This window comes from Culex pipiens, chromosome 3 (genome assembly GCF_016801865.2).
Source record: "Culex pipiens pallens isolate TS chromosome 3, TS_CPP_V2, whole genome shotgun sequence".
NCBI classification, from domain to species: Eukaryota; Metazoa; Arthropoda; class Insecta; order Diptera; family Culicidae; genus Culex; species Culex pipiens.
In genome coordinates this window covers 69,932,741-69,950,709 of record NC_068939.1, presented here as the reverse complement: position 1 = coordinate 69,950,709, position 17,969 = coordinate 69,932,741, and the positions used below count along the sequence as shown (strand labels likewise).

The following is a 17,969-nucleotide window of genomic DNA, read 5'->3' as shown; positions in this document are numbered from 1 at the left end:
TTGATAGTTTTCACTATCTTGTACATGTAAATCGACAAAAAAGTCAGAAGTTGGTGTCAGCACACACTTTATTTTATTTAAAATCTGTTTTCAGGGCATTAAAATATACATTTTCATCTATTATCAGAACAAATCTGAAAACATTTGGTTTTATAATTTCCGAGATATAGCTATTTGAAGATAGCAGTTTCAAAAAACGGGTGCCACGATATCTCAACACTGCTATGACCACATCGTCTCGTTACAATAATCCTGTGTGCAAGACGAAAGCCAATTTTTAAAAAATGTTAAAAAAATGATAAAAATATTTTTGTTTTTTTGCACATAAAAAATCGTCATTTTTTGATTTTTTTTATTTTTTAAAAAGCAATATTTTAATAGTAGGCTTCGTCTTGCTTACGGGATATGTCTTGGGAGTCTCCACCCTGAATTTCAATCAATTTGGTCCATCCCATCCAGGGATGCCAGATACACAGATTTGTCTGTGTTTCACAGACATTTGAGCTCGTGTCAGAAATTTTTTGAGGTACACAGACTTTTTAAAAACTTCATTAAATTGTTATTTTGTTAAAATATCAATCGAAACTTATTTCGTAAGTCTTCAAATGCTTAAAAACACAATTTTTGATAGATTTCTATGACTGTAAATTGATTTATTTGAATTTTAGACAAAGACACAGACATACACAGACTTTTTCACAGACATTTAAAAAAATCATGTGGCATCCCTGATCCCATCTCGAGATATCGTGGCACCCGTAAATCAATTCGGTGTTTCGAGAAAAACGCTCAGAAAGTTTGACAGCCCCCTTTGCGCACGGCAAAATGTTGAGCTTAAATTCGTCTCTAACTCAGTTTTATAAAGTAATATCTTCATGAAACTTTCAGGAGTGATTGAAAATCATCTTTTTAGTGCATTCAATAAATTTTCTGTAATATGAAATTTTGTGATTTTCTACATGTATGTAACCCCTTAAGATTTTGTGTCACTTTAAATTGTTTTTAGAGAAAAAATATTTTATTTTTTTTTATTATTTTCAACTCACTCAGAACAATTGTTTACTGTAAATAAAGTATGAAGCATTTTTTTAAAAAAAAGGCCTGGATTGATGACACCTTGTGTCCAAAAATAATTTCGAATCCAAATTGGCCATTCCTCGAAGCAAGTTTGTATTTAATTATGGAAAGCATGAAGTCGAAACGTAGTTTTTTTTCATGAAAAGAGGCAAACTTGGAACAAAATCAAAGAAGCATTTTTATAAATCCTGGGAATATTCATAAACTTTTGAAAGCAGAAATAAATCTCATTTTGTGGAGTTTCAATTCATTCTATTAACTTCGCTAGAACATTGAGACGCTTTTCCCTACAACCAAAACAGCTATTAATAAATTGGTTCAAATAAGTTATGTTTTTCTAAGTGTTATCCAATAAGCCTTCATTTTTATGACGTTGTCCATGCTATTTTCAAGAAATTTAAAAAAAAACTGTTCAAAATCGCAATTTGATTTAAAAAAAATAGATATAAAAAGTACATAGTACTTTTTTTCGATCATCTCCGATTTCAATAAAACTTTGTAGACATGTTATCCTACTTAGCCTATTTTCACAAAAATTTTCAACGAAAAAAATCGTGAGCTCACTTTTTAAATTGACTTTAAAACTAAAAAATCCAAAAATCTCATGAGAGTGAAGTGTTTTTTATTTCAGTGTATTTTTTTCAGAAAGCCCGTCAAATTTCCTACATGTTTGTCTTTGACCACATTTTGATACGATGCAACGGCTTCGAGATACAGCAATATTTAAATTACGAAATACAAAAATATTTAAAACACTTACGCCCTTCTCAAAAGTGAATATCGAGGATTACATGTCTACAAAGTTTCATTGAAATCGGAGAGGGTCGAGTACACCCGATTTCCTATTTTTCATGGAATTGCTCCATAATAAATCATGGTTTATTTTATATTTTTCATTGAAATAAACTAATTTTGATAACGTTGTTGTGTCCTATAAATTAACAAATCCATTTGCATAATTGCTTGACTGCTGCTTTATTTACTGTCTGTATTTGTTTTCTGATAGTTACCACGTTCTAAAATCAAATCTCTACGTTTGGCAAACCGAATTTTGGGTATTTTTTTAATTTTATTTTGTCCATGCTTTCTATAAGAGAAAAGAGGTAATTTTGCATTATTAGTTTTTTCCATTTTCAGGCTTCGCACAATGTTGCGTGCTTGTCGTAAAAATGATTGATATTTGATAATCTATTTCTTGAGAAGGGATTTCCTTAACGATTTGATATCTTAGACAAAGTTACACGTTATGATTCGGACTTTTCACAAAAAAAATGTGTGCAGGAAAAATAGCCTTTCACATTATTTTATTTGAAATTATATAAATGGAAGTTGCATTCAAATCTTCGTTTTAATACAATTTTCAAATAACATCATTTGCGATAGAGTTTATAACTATAGTATGATGCATTAGGGTGTAATATGGTTGCAAGAAAAAAAAGGTCGTTCAAATTGAGTGAGCACAGCATTTTTTCTGTTTTTTTTTTTGGGGTCATAAACCATTCCCCAAAGTTTGGAAATGATTGGTTTAGTCCTCACTTTGCGCAAAGCGATTAAATTTTTCATACAAATTTGTATGGGGAAAACCATTTATTTTTATTTTTATCAAATCCACGTTTCTTGCTATATCAAAACCAGACTCATATTCGAATATGGAATGTGCTCTACAACTTCACCGAAGAGAGTATAGTGCTTGCTCCTGAAAGAAAATATAGTGTCCTCAAAACTCGTCTAAAACGTATTTTTTGAGCAAAAACACGTTTTAGACAAGTTTTGAACACGCTCTATCTTTTCTTAGGGGCAAGCTAGCACCATACTCTCTACGGGAAAGTTGTAGAGCAAATTCCAGAGCATCCGAATATGAATGAGTCCGGTTTTGATATAGCAAGAAACGTGGATTTAATAAATATCAAAATAAAAAAAATGGGTTTTCTCAGTGAGGACTAAAACAATCGTTGCCAAACATTGGGGAGTTTTTTTTTTCTTTTCCATACAACCATATTATACCCTAATGACCCAATCTCACCCCAGACCCATTGCCACCCTTGATGACGGTAATAAAAAGTTAGATAACAAATATCGCGTATCTATTTTTTTTTCTTCTGAAAAGTTGATTGAAATTGATCAAAAAACCCTTCTTAAGATACATGCCCATCATAAATCAAAAATAATCATTTAAAACAGGGGTCAAGATACCCCTAATATTTAGAAAATGCCGGTTTAAAATATATTTTTAAAACGCTCGGCATAATTCAAAGAGTACATCTGATTAATTACCCTTGTCAGCCAAACATAGCTGAATGTTTAAGCTTCCAATTCATGAAAAAGTTCATTTTTTTTTAGAAATTGACAGAGTTATGTGTGATACAAAAAAAGGGTCTCCCCACTCTCCCTTACATGTCATGAAATGTATGGTGTTAGACAGTGTCATGTATTACTTAAGCCAAATCTGCTACTTACTGTTCGCCATCGAAAAGCGTATCGGAACTAGCTGGGTCTTTTTTCGTAGGCCCGTTGTCTTCTGCATTTTTTATGGCCAAGCTGAAACGAAACAAGAGGTAAATTGGAAAGTTAAAGTTTTGAACAGCATTATTATGAATTTATTGAATCAATCAAAACAACTCACACACACACAGATTTCACTCAAATCACCCGCAAAATACCGCCGACAGGTGAAACCAACGCGTGTCTTCATAAAGAAACTAATTACTTTTGCAAACACTCTCACTTTCACCCCCCTTTATCTCTTCAGAGAATGCTTGCAGGACTCCTAAGAGACACGCCAAAGTTCATATGAGCAGTACAGGTACGTTATATCGAGCAGCTGATGGGGCGTACGTACTCGTGTGATGTCGTGTGTATTGCTCAACTTGTCAGAATCAATCTGGAACTAATTTTTCATTGTCATCCGCCCTCCCCCCTTTGGCTGTCGTGAGAGCACTTATGTTGGTGCTGCTGAAATCTCTGCAAACTAAAGCAATCAAAATAGTATTTTGAAAATAATAACTTAATTTTTTACATTCCATTTTACGAATATTTTAAACTACTAAAATATCAAAAATAAGTTTGAATATAATTTTGTAAAAAGAAAATTTCACCGAGAATTTTCCAGCTGGTGTGAAGTGTCAAAGCTCTTCTTTGTTAGGCTCCGTTCGTGTACAATCTTTGCATCACTGTTTCAGCATCAGCATCGGACCGTGGGGGGTAAGAAGGGTGAAAGCTCGCAAACTCTGTATAGAACATGTCTTCTTGAGGGGAGCTTTTCATGGAAAATTGAGTCAAATGGACGCACTTTTGTACGGTGTGCCCAAGGAGAACGAGAAACGATGTCAAGTGATGAAAATGTTGATAAAGGTTGTTAGAGATCTTTTTTGTCCTGGATTTTGTTGAAGTCCAATTTTGTTACGATGTGAAGAGTTTTCCGAAAGTGGTCAATGTGCTTTAGTGTTATTTATTGGAAAAAGAAATTCCTGCCAACTTTTGACAAAATTCCAAAAAATAATGCAATGGCAATTCCAACTCTGATTGAATCAAGAATACCACTTTAAATGAACGTGACAAACGATGAATTTCTGCTCTCGCCACTCTTTGGTCTACATAAATCAATGGTTCATGAAAGATCAATTGCAGAGTGCTTCCGCCTTGAAGAGCGGAAGCTGGGGACGTCACGTGCCATGGCTAGAAAAATAATGCAGCGTTGTTTTCTTTATTTGCTTGGCATTGATTTTGTTCTCTGTCACCAATCACCATCTTAAAAATTAATGCATTTTCTAGAATCTCTCGCTTTAGATGATTGGTTTATAGCTTTGCTACGGTTGAGAGTGCTTCGAAAAAGGATGAAAGTATTTTCCCCAAAGAGGTGCTGCGAAGCAATAATTGATTGTGCATTTTATTGGGGTATATACAGTATGTAAAAAAAGTATTTACACCCCTCGGGCACTATGCACATTTTGTGATGAAACATGTAAAAAATTTAAAGTTTGACAGGAACCTAGTACTACGTTTTGTTCAAAAACTCATGCCAAACATTTTGCTACAAAAAGCTCATGAAAAGATGATTTCTATAAAAAGTTATATAACAAATACTATTACGAAAATAAAAAAGACGCAAAAAAAGTATGTACACCTTTCAAAAAATTAACATAAATAATGTTATTTGTTGACAAATCACCATAAATCCAGTCTCCCAACTCCAAATAGGCATCCTTGACTGATTAAAAAAAGAATTTGGATTGAATATAAAGTTTACTAACTACTTAGTATAAAAGTTTATATAACTCTGGAAATTCTATATAAAACTTATCTAAACTTAATTTTGCAAACTTTTAATTCAACTAAATGTCAATATATTACCATATAATTGCTAAATAAACATTTTGGAGTGGGTATAACACCGTTTTGGGGGTATTTGTATCGATAGAATAGATTTTTCGTTGGAATTTCGTACCAACCCGGAATTACGTCGTAGGAAAATCCGCCGGCATCCGAACCGGTCCACGATTCACAAGTCAACCTATGTGGAATCGGAAAGGGCATAAAATTTCCGATCTTTTGATACCCAAACATCTAGATTTTCTTTAAAACCTACGTTTTTGAATACCTGGGCAAAAAGTAAGTTTGATCCACGAGAACAAAAATTACGAAATTCCATACATTTTTGGCAGGTTGCTCAAACGAAACCATAACAACGTTTTTGCTTAGGTATTTAAAAACGTAGGTTTTAAAGAAAACCTAGATGTTTGGGTATCAAAAGATCGGAAATTTTATGCCCTTTCCGATTCCACATAGGTTAACTTGTGAATCGTGGACCGGTTCGGATGCCGGCGGATTTTCCTACGACGTAATTCCGGGTTGGTACGAAATTCCAACGAAAAATCTATTCTATCGATACAAATACCCCCAAAACGGTGTTATACCCACTCCAAAATGTTTATTTAGCAATTATATGGTAATATATTGACATTTAGTTGAATTAAAAGTTTGCAAAATTAAGTTTAGATAAGTTTTATATAGAATTTCCAGAGTTATATAAACTTTTATACTAAGTAGTTAGTAAACTTTATATTCAATCCAAATTCTTTTTTTAATCAGTCAAGGATGCCTATTTGGAGTTGGGAGACTGGATTTATGGTGATTTGTCAACAAATAACATTATTTATGTTAATTTTTCGAAAGGTGTACAAACTTTTTTTGCACCTTTTTTATTTTCGTAATAGTATTTGTTATATAACTTTTTATAGAAATCATCTTTTCATGAGTTTTTTGTAGCAAAATGTTTGGCATGAGTTTCTGAACAAAACGTAGTACTAGGTTCCTGTCAAACTTTAAATTTTTTACATGTTTCATCACAAAATGTGCATAGTGCCCAAGGGGTGTAAATACTTTTTTTACATACTGTATTGACTGAAAGAAAAAAGTTACTTTTATGAGTTTTTGTTTTTGATGGTTACAAGTTTTTGCCCAAATTTGTCCGAGGCTTTGTATACTGAGCTCGAAACTAGCTGAATTATCACAAAATCTTGCTATAACTCATCACATATAGCTCCTATCAAGTTGGTGTCTTGCACAAAGTTGTTTGTTTTGATATTACTGACAACTCTTCTGAACATTTCAATCGTCTAAAATCAAAACTTAACAAAGTTTTAGTCAAAAAACAGTTATTTGGCTGGGATTTATCAAAAAGGTTCCAAAACTGGTACCGTAATCCGGGGCGAATCGGGACTTCAGTCTGAATAGGGACAGCAGTTTTTAGAGCACTTAAAGCTTTTAAATTTGGAAATGGATGTACACATTTTATTGGTCTGAGTCTGTTCTAACCGAAACCAACAAGGAAAATCAAAATATTGTGCTCCAACATGGCTAAAACTGCTGTCCCAATTCGCCCCATGTGTCCCGATTGACCCCAGTTTACGGTATTCAACGCAAAGATAGAGCTTTGCCCTGTTGAGGAAAGTTTGTGAAGATATCTGCTCTACAACTTTGCCGAAGACACCAAAGCTCTATCTCTTAACTGTCAAAAGTTAGAAATTCCATAGCCTGCTGTGATGAGTATTTTGAAAACAAATTTCACCGAAAAAAGGCCATGACAACGCTGAACAAAGTTGTAGAACATGCCAATGCACGAATTCTTATTTGAAAGAATGGAAAATTACTCCAAATGCTGCAAAAACTCAACTTATTATTTTCCCTCATAAACCAAGGGCTTATTTTCTTAAACCAAAAAGTCATCACATTATAAAGATGAATGAGGTAAATTTAAAGTGGGAGGATCAAGTGAAATATCTTGGACTTGGTTTTGACAAAAACCTTACTTACAAGGATCACATTGAAAGTATCCAGGTTAAATGTAACAAATATATTAAATGTTTGTATCCACTTATAAACAGGAATTCTAGACTTTGTCTCAAGAATAAACTGCTAATTTATAAACAAATTTTCAGACCTGCCATGCTTTATGCTGTGCCGATCTGGACAAGCTGTTGCTTAACCAGGAAGAAAAAACTTCAGAGGATTCAGAACAAAATTCTGAAAATGATTCTGAAACTTCCTCCCTGGGTCAGCACCAGTGAACTTCATCAATTAGCCGAAGTTGACACTTTGGATGTTATGTCCAATAAGATAATTGATGCATTTCGACAAAAATCATTGCAGTCTTCAGCTGCATTGATCCGCTCTTTATATAGTTTATAAGTTAGTTTTAAGGTATTCCTTTTCCCTTTTGTACATGTAGGACCTCCTACATTTGAAATCACTGAATAGCGAAAGCTACAATATTTCATGAATAAATGAAAGTTGCTACTATTTAAAATTGAGGTGAAAAGTCATCGTTTGTGATTGGACACTCAATAATATTTTAACTGAATGAGTGTACATGGAAAAGAAAATTGAATAAATATAAATTATAAAAAAAAAAAAATAAAAAATGCCAATGCACGAAAATGTTTATTTTGATCTCTAATCAATTAAGTTCGTCAAAACAGCTATTTGAACCACTGCACAGTGGTCTGAAACCAAAATCTAGCGTGACAAAATTGATAATGGCCACACGATAAGATTTAGAGCTTTGATGTCTTCGGGACAAATGATCAAGATCAATAGGGGCATCTTTTGGCATGGTGGACATTAAGGTGGTCCAAATTTTAGGGTGGTTCAGAATTTTTATTTTGGCGGAATGACGAGATAGTGCTTCGATGTCTTCAAAAAAGTTGTAGGGAACAGCATTCTGAGCAACTTTGCTGAAGAGCACAAAGCTCTATCTTCAAACGGGATGTTTCTAGAGCAATTTTTGTAATTAAGGTTGAGGTGTTAATGAAAAAATGAGTTTTTTGAATGAATCAACTAAGACTTATGTCGTAGCGAGATGGTGTCTTGCAGGCTTTTGTAGAGCTTATCACACATTTATCTTCCAAGAGAGCGAAAATCACACCTTCTAAACGAAAGTAATATCCAAAATACGACAAAAAAGACGCAATTTTGAAATGTGAATATCTTGAAAAGGTGGTGGAGTTTGACCTCACTATTAGAAGCATCTGAAAGTACACATTTTAGGGTACATTTGCTTTTTTGTTTAACTCATTCAATCTTAATTTGAAAATGAGCATTTTTAAATCGTTTTTTGCCCATAACTTTTGATAGAATATACCAAAATTTGTTTTTCAAGAATAAAAATATTCATTTTGACAAGCTCTACAACTGTCTAGAAGGGCTCAAAAATGTACAAAATGATCTAGTGGTTGTAAAAGAAGAAACAAGTTTTAGCTGAAATATTTCAGGAATCAACAAAATATTTAAATTTATTCCTGAAATAGTACCGCTAAAACTTGTTTATTCTTTAACAACCACTAGATCATTTTGTACATTTTTACATTGAAAATCGGACCATTAGTTGCTGAGATATCGACATTAGAAAATGGTTGGTTTTACATTTTTGCATGACAATAATTCAGAAACTAAGGGTCTTATCAACATAGTTCGAAAAAGCAAAATATAGAGATTTTTCTCAGGTTTTAAAAACTTTTTTTTTTCAATAGTGTGCAGGCATGGGCACTAATTTTTAAAATATATAACTAAGACTATTCTCAAAAAAGTGACCTAAAAATGGCTATAACTTAAAAACAATGCATTTTATCAAAATTTCACTAAAGTACAGTCATCCCACATATTCGGAACACCCACAAATTCGGAACACTTTTGTGGTAATTTGTCAATAGAATCCAACATGCAACTTTTCTGTCGACCCTGCTATTTTTAGGGCCTTTATTTGGACATTCTCTTGCTATTTCACTAGTAAAAGTAATACTTTTTAAACATAAACTGCATTTCAAGACTATTTTATCCAGAGCACCAAAACACTGCCTCCAAATTGCCTGTTCCATGATTGTGGGATGTTATTGTGCCTCCCACAATTGTGAAACACCTGAATTAAACTGATATTTTCACAAAAAAGTTATCAGACCATTCATAAAACATTACTAAGCATGAGTTTTATTGGTTTCAGAGTGCAAAGTCATTATTTTGTAAAAAATATGTACTCCTGGAGAGAAAAAAAGTTTGTTTACATCGTAAGAAAAAAGTGTTCCGAATTTGTGGATTTCAAGGGTCAATGTTTTTCTTTGAAAACTTGATATAAAACGTAAAAATGTACAGCCGGTCTATACATCAATCGAAAGATCGCAAGAAAAGCTTTCACATGAAGATAAAAGCAAATCATTATGTTCAATTATCGATTTTAAATGATTTGTTGAATATTGGCCGATCTGTAAACTGTTCCGAATATGTGGGATGACTGTACTTTTTGATTGCAAATTCGATTTAACATCGAAAAATTATGTTGCCTTCCTCACTGAGGTAAGGCTATAATCCTGCTCTAAAAATGAACTTCGTATAAAAACGTCGTAGACCCACCTTCATGTATACATATCGACTCAGAATCGAAAACTGAACAAATGTATGTGTGTATGTGTGTGTGTATGTATGTATGTGACCAACAAACTAGATCATGTTTCTCGGCACTGGCTGAACCGATTTGACCCAAACCTGTTGCATTCGACTTGGTTTAGGGTCCCATAGATCGAGTTTTATACAGAATGAAGTTTCGATAAGTAGTTCAAAAGTTATGTATAAAAATGTGTTTTCACATATATTTGGATCTCACTTAACTGTATGTAAACTATGTCCAAGTCCATCATCCGACCCATTGTTGGTTAGGTTATCAAAAGACCTTTCCAACGAGTCCAAAACATTGAAAATCTGGCAACCTTGTCTCGAGATATGGCCACTTAAGTGATATTGATGTACTTTTTTGAAGCCGGATCTCACTTAAATGTATGTAAACTACGTCCGGGTCCATCTTCCGACCCAACGTTGGTTAGATTATCAAAAGACCTTACCAACGAGTCTAAAACATTGAAGATCTGGCAACCCTGTCTCGAGATATGGCCCCTTAAGTGATAATGATGTACTTTTTTGAAGCCGGATCTCACTTAAATGTGTGTAAACTATTTCCGGATCCACCATCCGACCTATTGTTGGTTAGGTTATCAAAATACTTTTCCAATGAGTCCAAAACATTGAAGATCTGGCAACCCTGTCTCGAGATATGGCCACTTAAGTGATATTGATGTACTTTTTTGAAGCCGGATCTCACTTAAATGTATGTAAACTACGTCCGGGTCCATCTTCCGACCCAACGTTGGTTAGATTATCAAAAAACATTACCAACGAGTCTAAAACATTGAAGATCTGGCAACCCTGTCTCGAGATATGGCCCCTTAAGTGATATTGATGTACTTTTTTGAAGCCGGATCTCACTTAAATGTATGTAAACTACGTCCGGGTCCATCTTCCGACCCAACGTTGGTTAGATTATCAAAAGACCTTTCCAACGAGTCTAAAACATTGAAGATATGGCAACCCTGTCTCGAGATATGGCCACTTAAGTGATATTGATGTACTTTTTTGAAGCCGGATCTCACTTAAATGTATGTAAACTATGTCCGGATCCATCATCCGACTCATCGTTAGTTAGGTTATCAAAAGACCTTTCCAATGAGTCCAAAACATAGAAGATCTGGCAACCCTGTCTCAAGTTAGGACCACTTATGTGATATTTATGTAGTTTTTTGAAGCCGGATCTCACTTAAATGCATGTAAACTGTGTCCGGATCCATCATCCAACTCATCGTTGGTTAGGTAATCAAAAGACCTTTCCAATGAGTCCAAAACATTGAGATCTGGCAACCCTGTCTCGAGATAAGACCACTTAAGTGATATTTATGTACTTTTTTAAAGCCGGATCTCACTTAAATGTATGTAAACTATGTCCGGGTCCATCATCCGACCCATTGTTGGTTAGGTTATCAAAAGACCTTTCCAACGAGTCCAAAACATTGAAAATCTGGCAACCCTGTCTCGAGATATGGCCACTTAAGTGATATTGATGTACTTTTTTGAAGCCGGATCTCACTTAAATGTATGTAAACTATGTCCGGGTCCATCATCCGACCCATTGTTGGTTAGGTTATCAAAATACCTTTCCAACGAGTCTAAAACATTGAAGATCTGGCAACCCTGTCTCGAGATATGGCCACTTAAGTGATATTTATGTACTTTTTGGAAGCCGGATCAAAAAAAAGTTGAAACTTGTGTACAGCCATTGTTGTGAGGAAGGCTCCAACCACATAGGTGGATTAAGTTAGTTTTTAAAAATCATTATTGCTTTCATAATTCATAACTCGGTCAAAAATTTTTTGCACATTCTAGAAATTTCTGATAAGTTGGCATTTGATGTCCCCTAAAACATATCAACAAAGAAAAAAAATGTTTTTTTTTTTGCAAATCTAGTTTTAGTAACCAAAAGTGAAATTAAAAATCACCATTTTTTACCGTGTATCATTTTTCAGTGCTGTCCTTGTTCATTTCTACAACTTTGCCTAAGGCACAAAATCGATCAAAACATTGCTTCGAAAGATACAGATTTTTGAATTTTCATGTATCATTTTTGTATGGACAGCTGCCAAATTGGTGTAGAAAATTATATGGACAAAGTAATGATGCAAAATGGCTTCTTCAGGCATACCAAAGGCACCAAAAAAGTTTCAGCTGGATTAATAACTACAAAAAAAAAAATCGAATTACTGAAATCTCACAGAATCCCTCATACTGTAGCAATCAACATTTTTCAAATAAATCTTATCGAAATGAATGGTCAAATTCCAATTTCGTTGTACTACCAATACACAGCAACCACCATCCAATCTTACCCCTTCCGTATCCTGGCGATGGCATGGCGCCATTTATCGGTCATATTGCGGCCACCGCCGCTTCTGCCGCCTCCACTCAGCTTCCAACTCCCTCCCAGAGAGGGCAGCCCACGTGGTTCGTCGTCAACGTGTGGATTCAGTGCTGATCTCCCTTCCTAGCTGCTGCTTCGTCCCAGCCTCACTGTTATGGCAACAAAACCCACAAAACACCTTGCGTCCCCTTCCACTACCAGATGCTTCTCCACCCAACACAGCATTTCCACACTACGTCAACAGAGGTGATGATGACGGGCAACAACTTCTGGATGACGACCTGGCAGTGAACCACCTTGTTCTAATCGCTTCTACTCTCGCTGCCGTCGTCGCCGTCGGTGGAATTTCGCACTTGCTTCGCCGGCTCATTTCTCGGCCCCATATTTACACTTTTGGTCCACATACACACACGTACACGTTTCTTGTTTTTCTTTTATTTTCCTCTCTTCTTTTGAAACGAGTACACGAACTCGGTTCTGTTTGTCCGTCCGTTTGTGTGTGAGTATTTGTTTTTGTTTGGCTCTTCTTTACATCATAATTTTCACTTACGGCCACTCAACATACAAACCAGGCCAAGCCAACTCAACCCAACTCTGAGTGAGCTAGCACAGTGTAAACACTTTCCCTGTTGGCCAAGGTTAATCTGGTCGGGATGCTGGAAGCACACTCTGATGGCCCTAACCCCTGGTCCAACACATGGATGATGGCGGCTTGTCAGTTGCAGGAACTGCGCACTATAGGGTATTTCCATATAAGCGAGCGGCCAAAAATATTTTTTGCTTTTTTGTGACTTTTTTGTGTTGTTTGTACTTAGTATAATGAAAACAAATGAAATTTGATTTTTTTCCAAAAAAAAAAAGTTTAATTTTCGATTTTTTCATATATTTGAGGCCACATGCATTCAAGTGGTGAATTTTAATATTCTTGCTCTGCCTATTTGATGCACGGAATGGCGGTTTATGTTATGTTAAAGTTTCTGATTTACGTTCAATCTCCCTCCCCTTTTTCTTGAGTTAAAATCCACCTCTCTTTGAAGAACCACCCCCCCCCCCCCCTCACCCTCCAATTAAAATTTGATTTTTGCGGTGTTTTAGAATTTTAGACGGTTTATTTTATGGAACATTGTATGGATTCTCGTCCACGTTTTTTGTTGATCCACTTGCAAAATTTACGTTTTCCACGATAAATTCTTCTAAATCAAAATCACTATGTAACCGATTGTCGTTAGATTACTTCAAATATGAACTTCTTCTATGGGCTTTTGTATACCTCGTTTTGAAGCTACAGAACAACGTGCGTAGTTTTTCCTCTGAGGTTTTTCCTCGAGTTGATCATGTGATGGTTCTGCAATGTTGTAATTCTTACAAATATACTCGAAAGCAGTTCTCACGTTTTCAGAATAGTGCTTCGTTATATCGTACAGGGACACTACGGTATTATTATCCATACTTTCAAAAGAACACAACAACGAACTGAAACGAATATTCGACGAATCGTTTCTGTAAAATAATTAGAATAGGAATTTCTAATTTTATTAAACGTACCTGAGTACCAACAAAGTCATGAATATCAAATCAATTTCAAAACATACATAGCAGGTACGTCATTTCTGCCTCCGCAGGTAAATAAAGTGATTTTAACCAAGCGTATACGCGAAATCATTAATTTCCTTGCATGAATCAAAATGTTCAAAATGGCATAACTCAAAAAGTGCACATAAGTGCACTTTGAAATTTGGAGACAAGTTAGGACATGGTTCAAATTTTAAGCTGCAAAATATTCAGATCGCACAAACGCACACAAAAAAAGTACTCCATTAACAAAGTTGAAAAAAAAACTAAATTTTGAATTAAAATCCATCTTTTTTTATTTTTATTATTTTTTTTTTAGCCTGTAAAAGTGTGTTTTGTAAAATGTTATTGAAAAGTTGAATCAATTACCTTTCTGAATATATATAATGATGCAGGAAAAAATACATAAACAGCTACACAGTACAACTATGAAAAATAATCATTTTTTTGTCAAAAAACATGTTTTTTTCTTACCATTTTCGCCTTTGAAGGTCTGCAATTCAGTGAATTTTGAACCTAAAACTTTCAAACTCCGGATTTTTCTTAGTTAGAATGTTTATTTTCGAAAAAAATACCAAAAAAAATAATTAGAGTATGTCGGTTTTTTGATTTATGGCCGCCTGAAACCCCATAGTGCTGCGGGAGTGGCGTTCATTTGATGACGATTAAAAGAAGATTGGAGTTTTTGGCTAAATAGCAAACCCTCAGTTTACTAAAATGTGATAAAAAGTTCACAATAGCAAAAGTCCTATCAATTCGAGTTAATTTAATAGATGTCTCCTTCATTCCCAATTTTGTAAAGAATTCCTTTTTTGCGAACTTCACACAGTGAAAAAATCATAGTAATCTGTACCTGTTTTATGTCAGGAAAAATATGTAATGTTACCTCTTAAAATATATAAATTTACTAAAATTCCATCTTAATGCCACTTTATTAGGGGACCATCCATAAACCACGTGGACACTTTTTTGGGAATCTGTTAGTCCCCCCCCTCCCTTCGTGGACAATTAACCATACAAAATAAAATCTTTTTTGTATGGATCGTGGACAATCGTCATACCCACCCCCCCCCCTCCCCTAAAGTGTCCACGTGGTTTATGGATGGTCCCTAGTCTGAATTGAACGAATATTACATCTTTAAAAAAGGTAATATTAAAAAAGTATATATAATGCTTAACACTTTAACTATACTCGACTCATTAAATTTTGTGTTAGTATAATGCTTTTCAAAATGAAATGCTCTTAAGAGATTTAAAAATTTATAATCCAGAATGGCGGTGATGAAATCTTTAGAAAATGCATTTAATAATCTAACCAGAGCGTCCAATTTCCCGGGGTTACAAATTTCGTGGGGAACGAGAAATTTTCAACCAATTTCCCGGGAAATCCCGGGAATTTCCGGGATTTATTGAAAATTGTTCTAATCTTGGTTCTGAATCATATTTTGCATCAAAATTTAAAAAGACAGCGACTTTAATTGTTAAAAAAATTGTAAAGATCAACTAATAGCTTGATTGCATGTAAAAATTCATACAACTACAAAAAAATGTATATTTTTTCTAATTTTATTAGCTCAAATCGCATCTCTGGTATTTTTTGTTGAGAAGTATTTTTTCATCAAAGTATTTGGGCAGTAAGTAAAATGAATGCATACTCCACCATCTTAAATTTTCTTTTAAACTTACCTCTGTGACTAGTTTGAGAGAGTACGGTTTGACACATTGAGTTGAAACGAATAAAATCATTCAGAAATTATTTTTTTCATAACAAATAACTTTTCTAAACCAAGTTATACTGGTTTCAGCTCTTGAACAAAATTGTAGACTTAGACTTCTGTTAAACGTTTTGTCATAAAACGAAAACATGATTTAAATTATACGATAAATTGTCATCATTCCACTACCACTCTTCCATTTTTTTTTTCACACAATTATTTTGCTCCACTATTAACTCAACGATCCAAATTGTCAGTGCGTCTTTCGTTCATTATATAGAAATAGCTCTTTCACCGCAAAAAAATAAAACCTTATTTGAAAAATTTAAACACAATCCACCCGACGCCGTGCCTTCCGATCAACGATGATATAGGAAGGGCTTTGAAAATCACAAAAGAAATCACTTTTCACTCCGAATATTTTTTACAACCACGCGCTCCCTTTGTCAATTATGCACTGATGACGCTGCATTTTCAGAGGGCAATCTTCTCCTCGCAGCACACAATACACGACAAAAATGCGAAACAAAAGGCACACACAAAAAAACACTTTTCACTCCGAATATTTTTTACAACCACGCGCTCCCTTTGCCAACTATGCACTCTATAATTATCAGAAAAAAATCTTGATATTAAATTGAGTTTCTTCATTTTTTTAAAGCACTTTCAAAAATTGGGTTCAAAAAATTAAGAAAATGTATACTTTCACATGTGTTTCGGAAATTCCCGGGAAATTTATAAAATTCCCGGCAAACGGGAAATATTTTTTTACGGGAAATCCCGGGAATTCCCGGGACGAGAAATTGGACGCTCTAAATCAGTGTTTCTCAACCGGTGAGGAATTCCCCCCTGGGGGGGAATTTGGCCATTCTAGGGGGGGGAATAAGGGTTCAATAGAAATTCAATGCCATGTTTTTTCCCAAAAAAATAGTTATTAAAGTTTCAATTTCTGTGAGCTTTGACATTTCTTAAAACAATAAAATGATTTTTTTTTTGATATTTCTGAAGTATTTGTATTTTTTTGGATTCAAGCAAATTTTTTTGTGACAGATTTGTTGGTTTCTGTGAGATTTTTGTACACTTTTTAACAAGAATGTTTTATTAAATAATTGGCAGTTGACAAAAAGTTTTTCAAATATTATTTAAGTTTGTTTGAATTCTTCACATTTTTTAGAGTAATCTGTCTTTTGCCGCAGATAATTATTAATTTTATTTAATATTTGTACATATTTTATAATTGTATTTTTTTAGTGTATTTCAAACGAAAAGAAGCTCAGAATAGTGGCTTTTAATTTTTTTAAATTAAAATAAAACGTTTGCAAATACCTTCTATAGTTTTTTTTTTGTTATGAAAACTGTAATCTTTTTGCAAACCTAAAAAAAATAATTATGTTTGTGCATTGATACCAGTAAATTGAAAGTAGGGGTGGGGGGGGGGGGGGAATGAAGTTCTTGCAAATCAGTCAAGGGGGGAATGGATCGCAAAAGGTTGAGAAACTGTATCGGACCGAGTGTCCGAGCGGGATAACTGTGATATTATGCACTGGAAAGACGACACTTGCACATTGATTTTAACTGCTTTTATTTATTACATTGACACGAGTACTGACTGACACAAGCACAAGACTATTGGCTGCACAACTGACAACAGAGCACAAGCATAAGAAACACTGACTATTGACTGCACAATACAAAAAAGACCCAAGAAGCACTGATTATTGACTGCACAATACAAGAAGAAGCAAACGACTGAACAAGCTCAGGCCGTTAAATACTAAGATCACTGAACTGTGATCTACCAGTGCCCTAGGTCGTGGTCGAAAAATGTTATACAAAACATCAGGTGTCAAGCGTTACCGCTACCTGAATGTTTTGTATAACACACCGCGTGTGCTAGACCATTTACCGTTGTCGTGAACTTGACATTGTTCATGACAAACAATAACTGTAGTCTATGTAGGTAAGCGACTTAGGGTCGCTACAAAACACTGCTCTAAATCCATCAGATCACTCAAATTTGACTCAAGTGGGGTCGCCGAATCTGAATTTGATTTTAGAAGAAATTTAATTATAAACAATTTTTAAATGGGAGAAAAAAAGTTTTGCGGGTAAAAAATAGCTTTGTTCTAGAAAGTTGTGCGAAATCGATTAAAACTCATTGTGGAGAACAAAGAAAAAATTTAAAAAAATGTTCGGATTGAGTTACACACATATTTCTCAAAAAGGCTGCAAAAAACCTTCAAGAGATCTTTTTAATTTGATTTGATGTTTATAGAAAAAAATCAACATTTATTCAAAAAAATATTTTCAAAAGG

General features: G+C 34.4%; 1 protein-coding gene across 2 annotated transcripts in view; it reads right to left on the bottom strand.

Annotated features, from left to right (window-relative positions):
- LOC120414125 (regulator of G-protein signaling 17) overlaps positions 1 to 17,969 on the bottom strand; it is a 133,930-nt gene that overhangs the window by 14,326 nt on the left and 101,635 nt on the right. The window contains exons 1-2 of one of the 2 annotated variants that reach the window (XM_039575155.2): positions 12,336 to 13,004; positions 3,535 to 3,615 (exon numbers count right to left, since the gene is read on the bottom strand). In XM_039575155.2, coding sequence (XP_039431089.1) covers positions 3,535 to 3,615; positions 12,336 to 12,379 — 125 coding nt within the window. In that variant the 5' untranslated portion in view covers positions 12,380 to 13,004. Of the gene's footprint in view, positions 1 to 3,534; positions 3,616 to 12,335; positions 13,005 to 17,969 lie in introns of those variants that run through there. The other variant, XM_039575154.2, reaches the window with a different exon arrangement.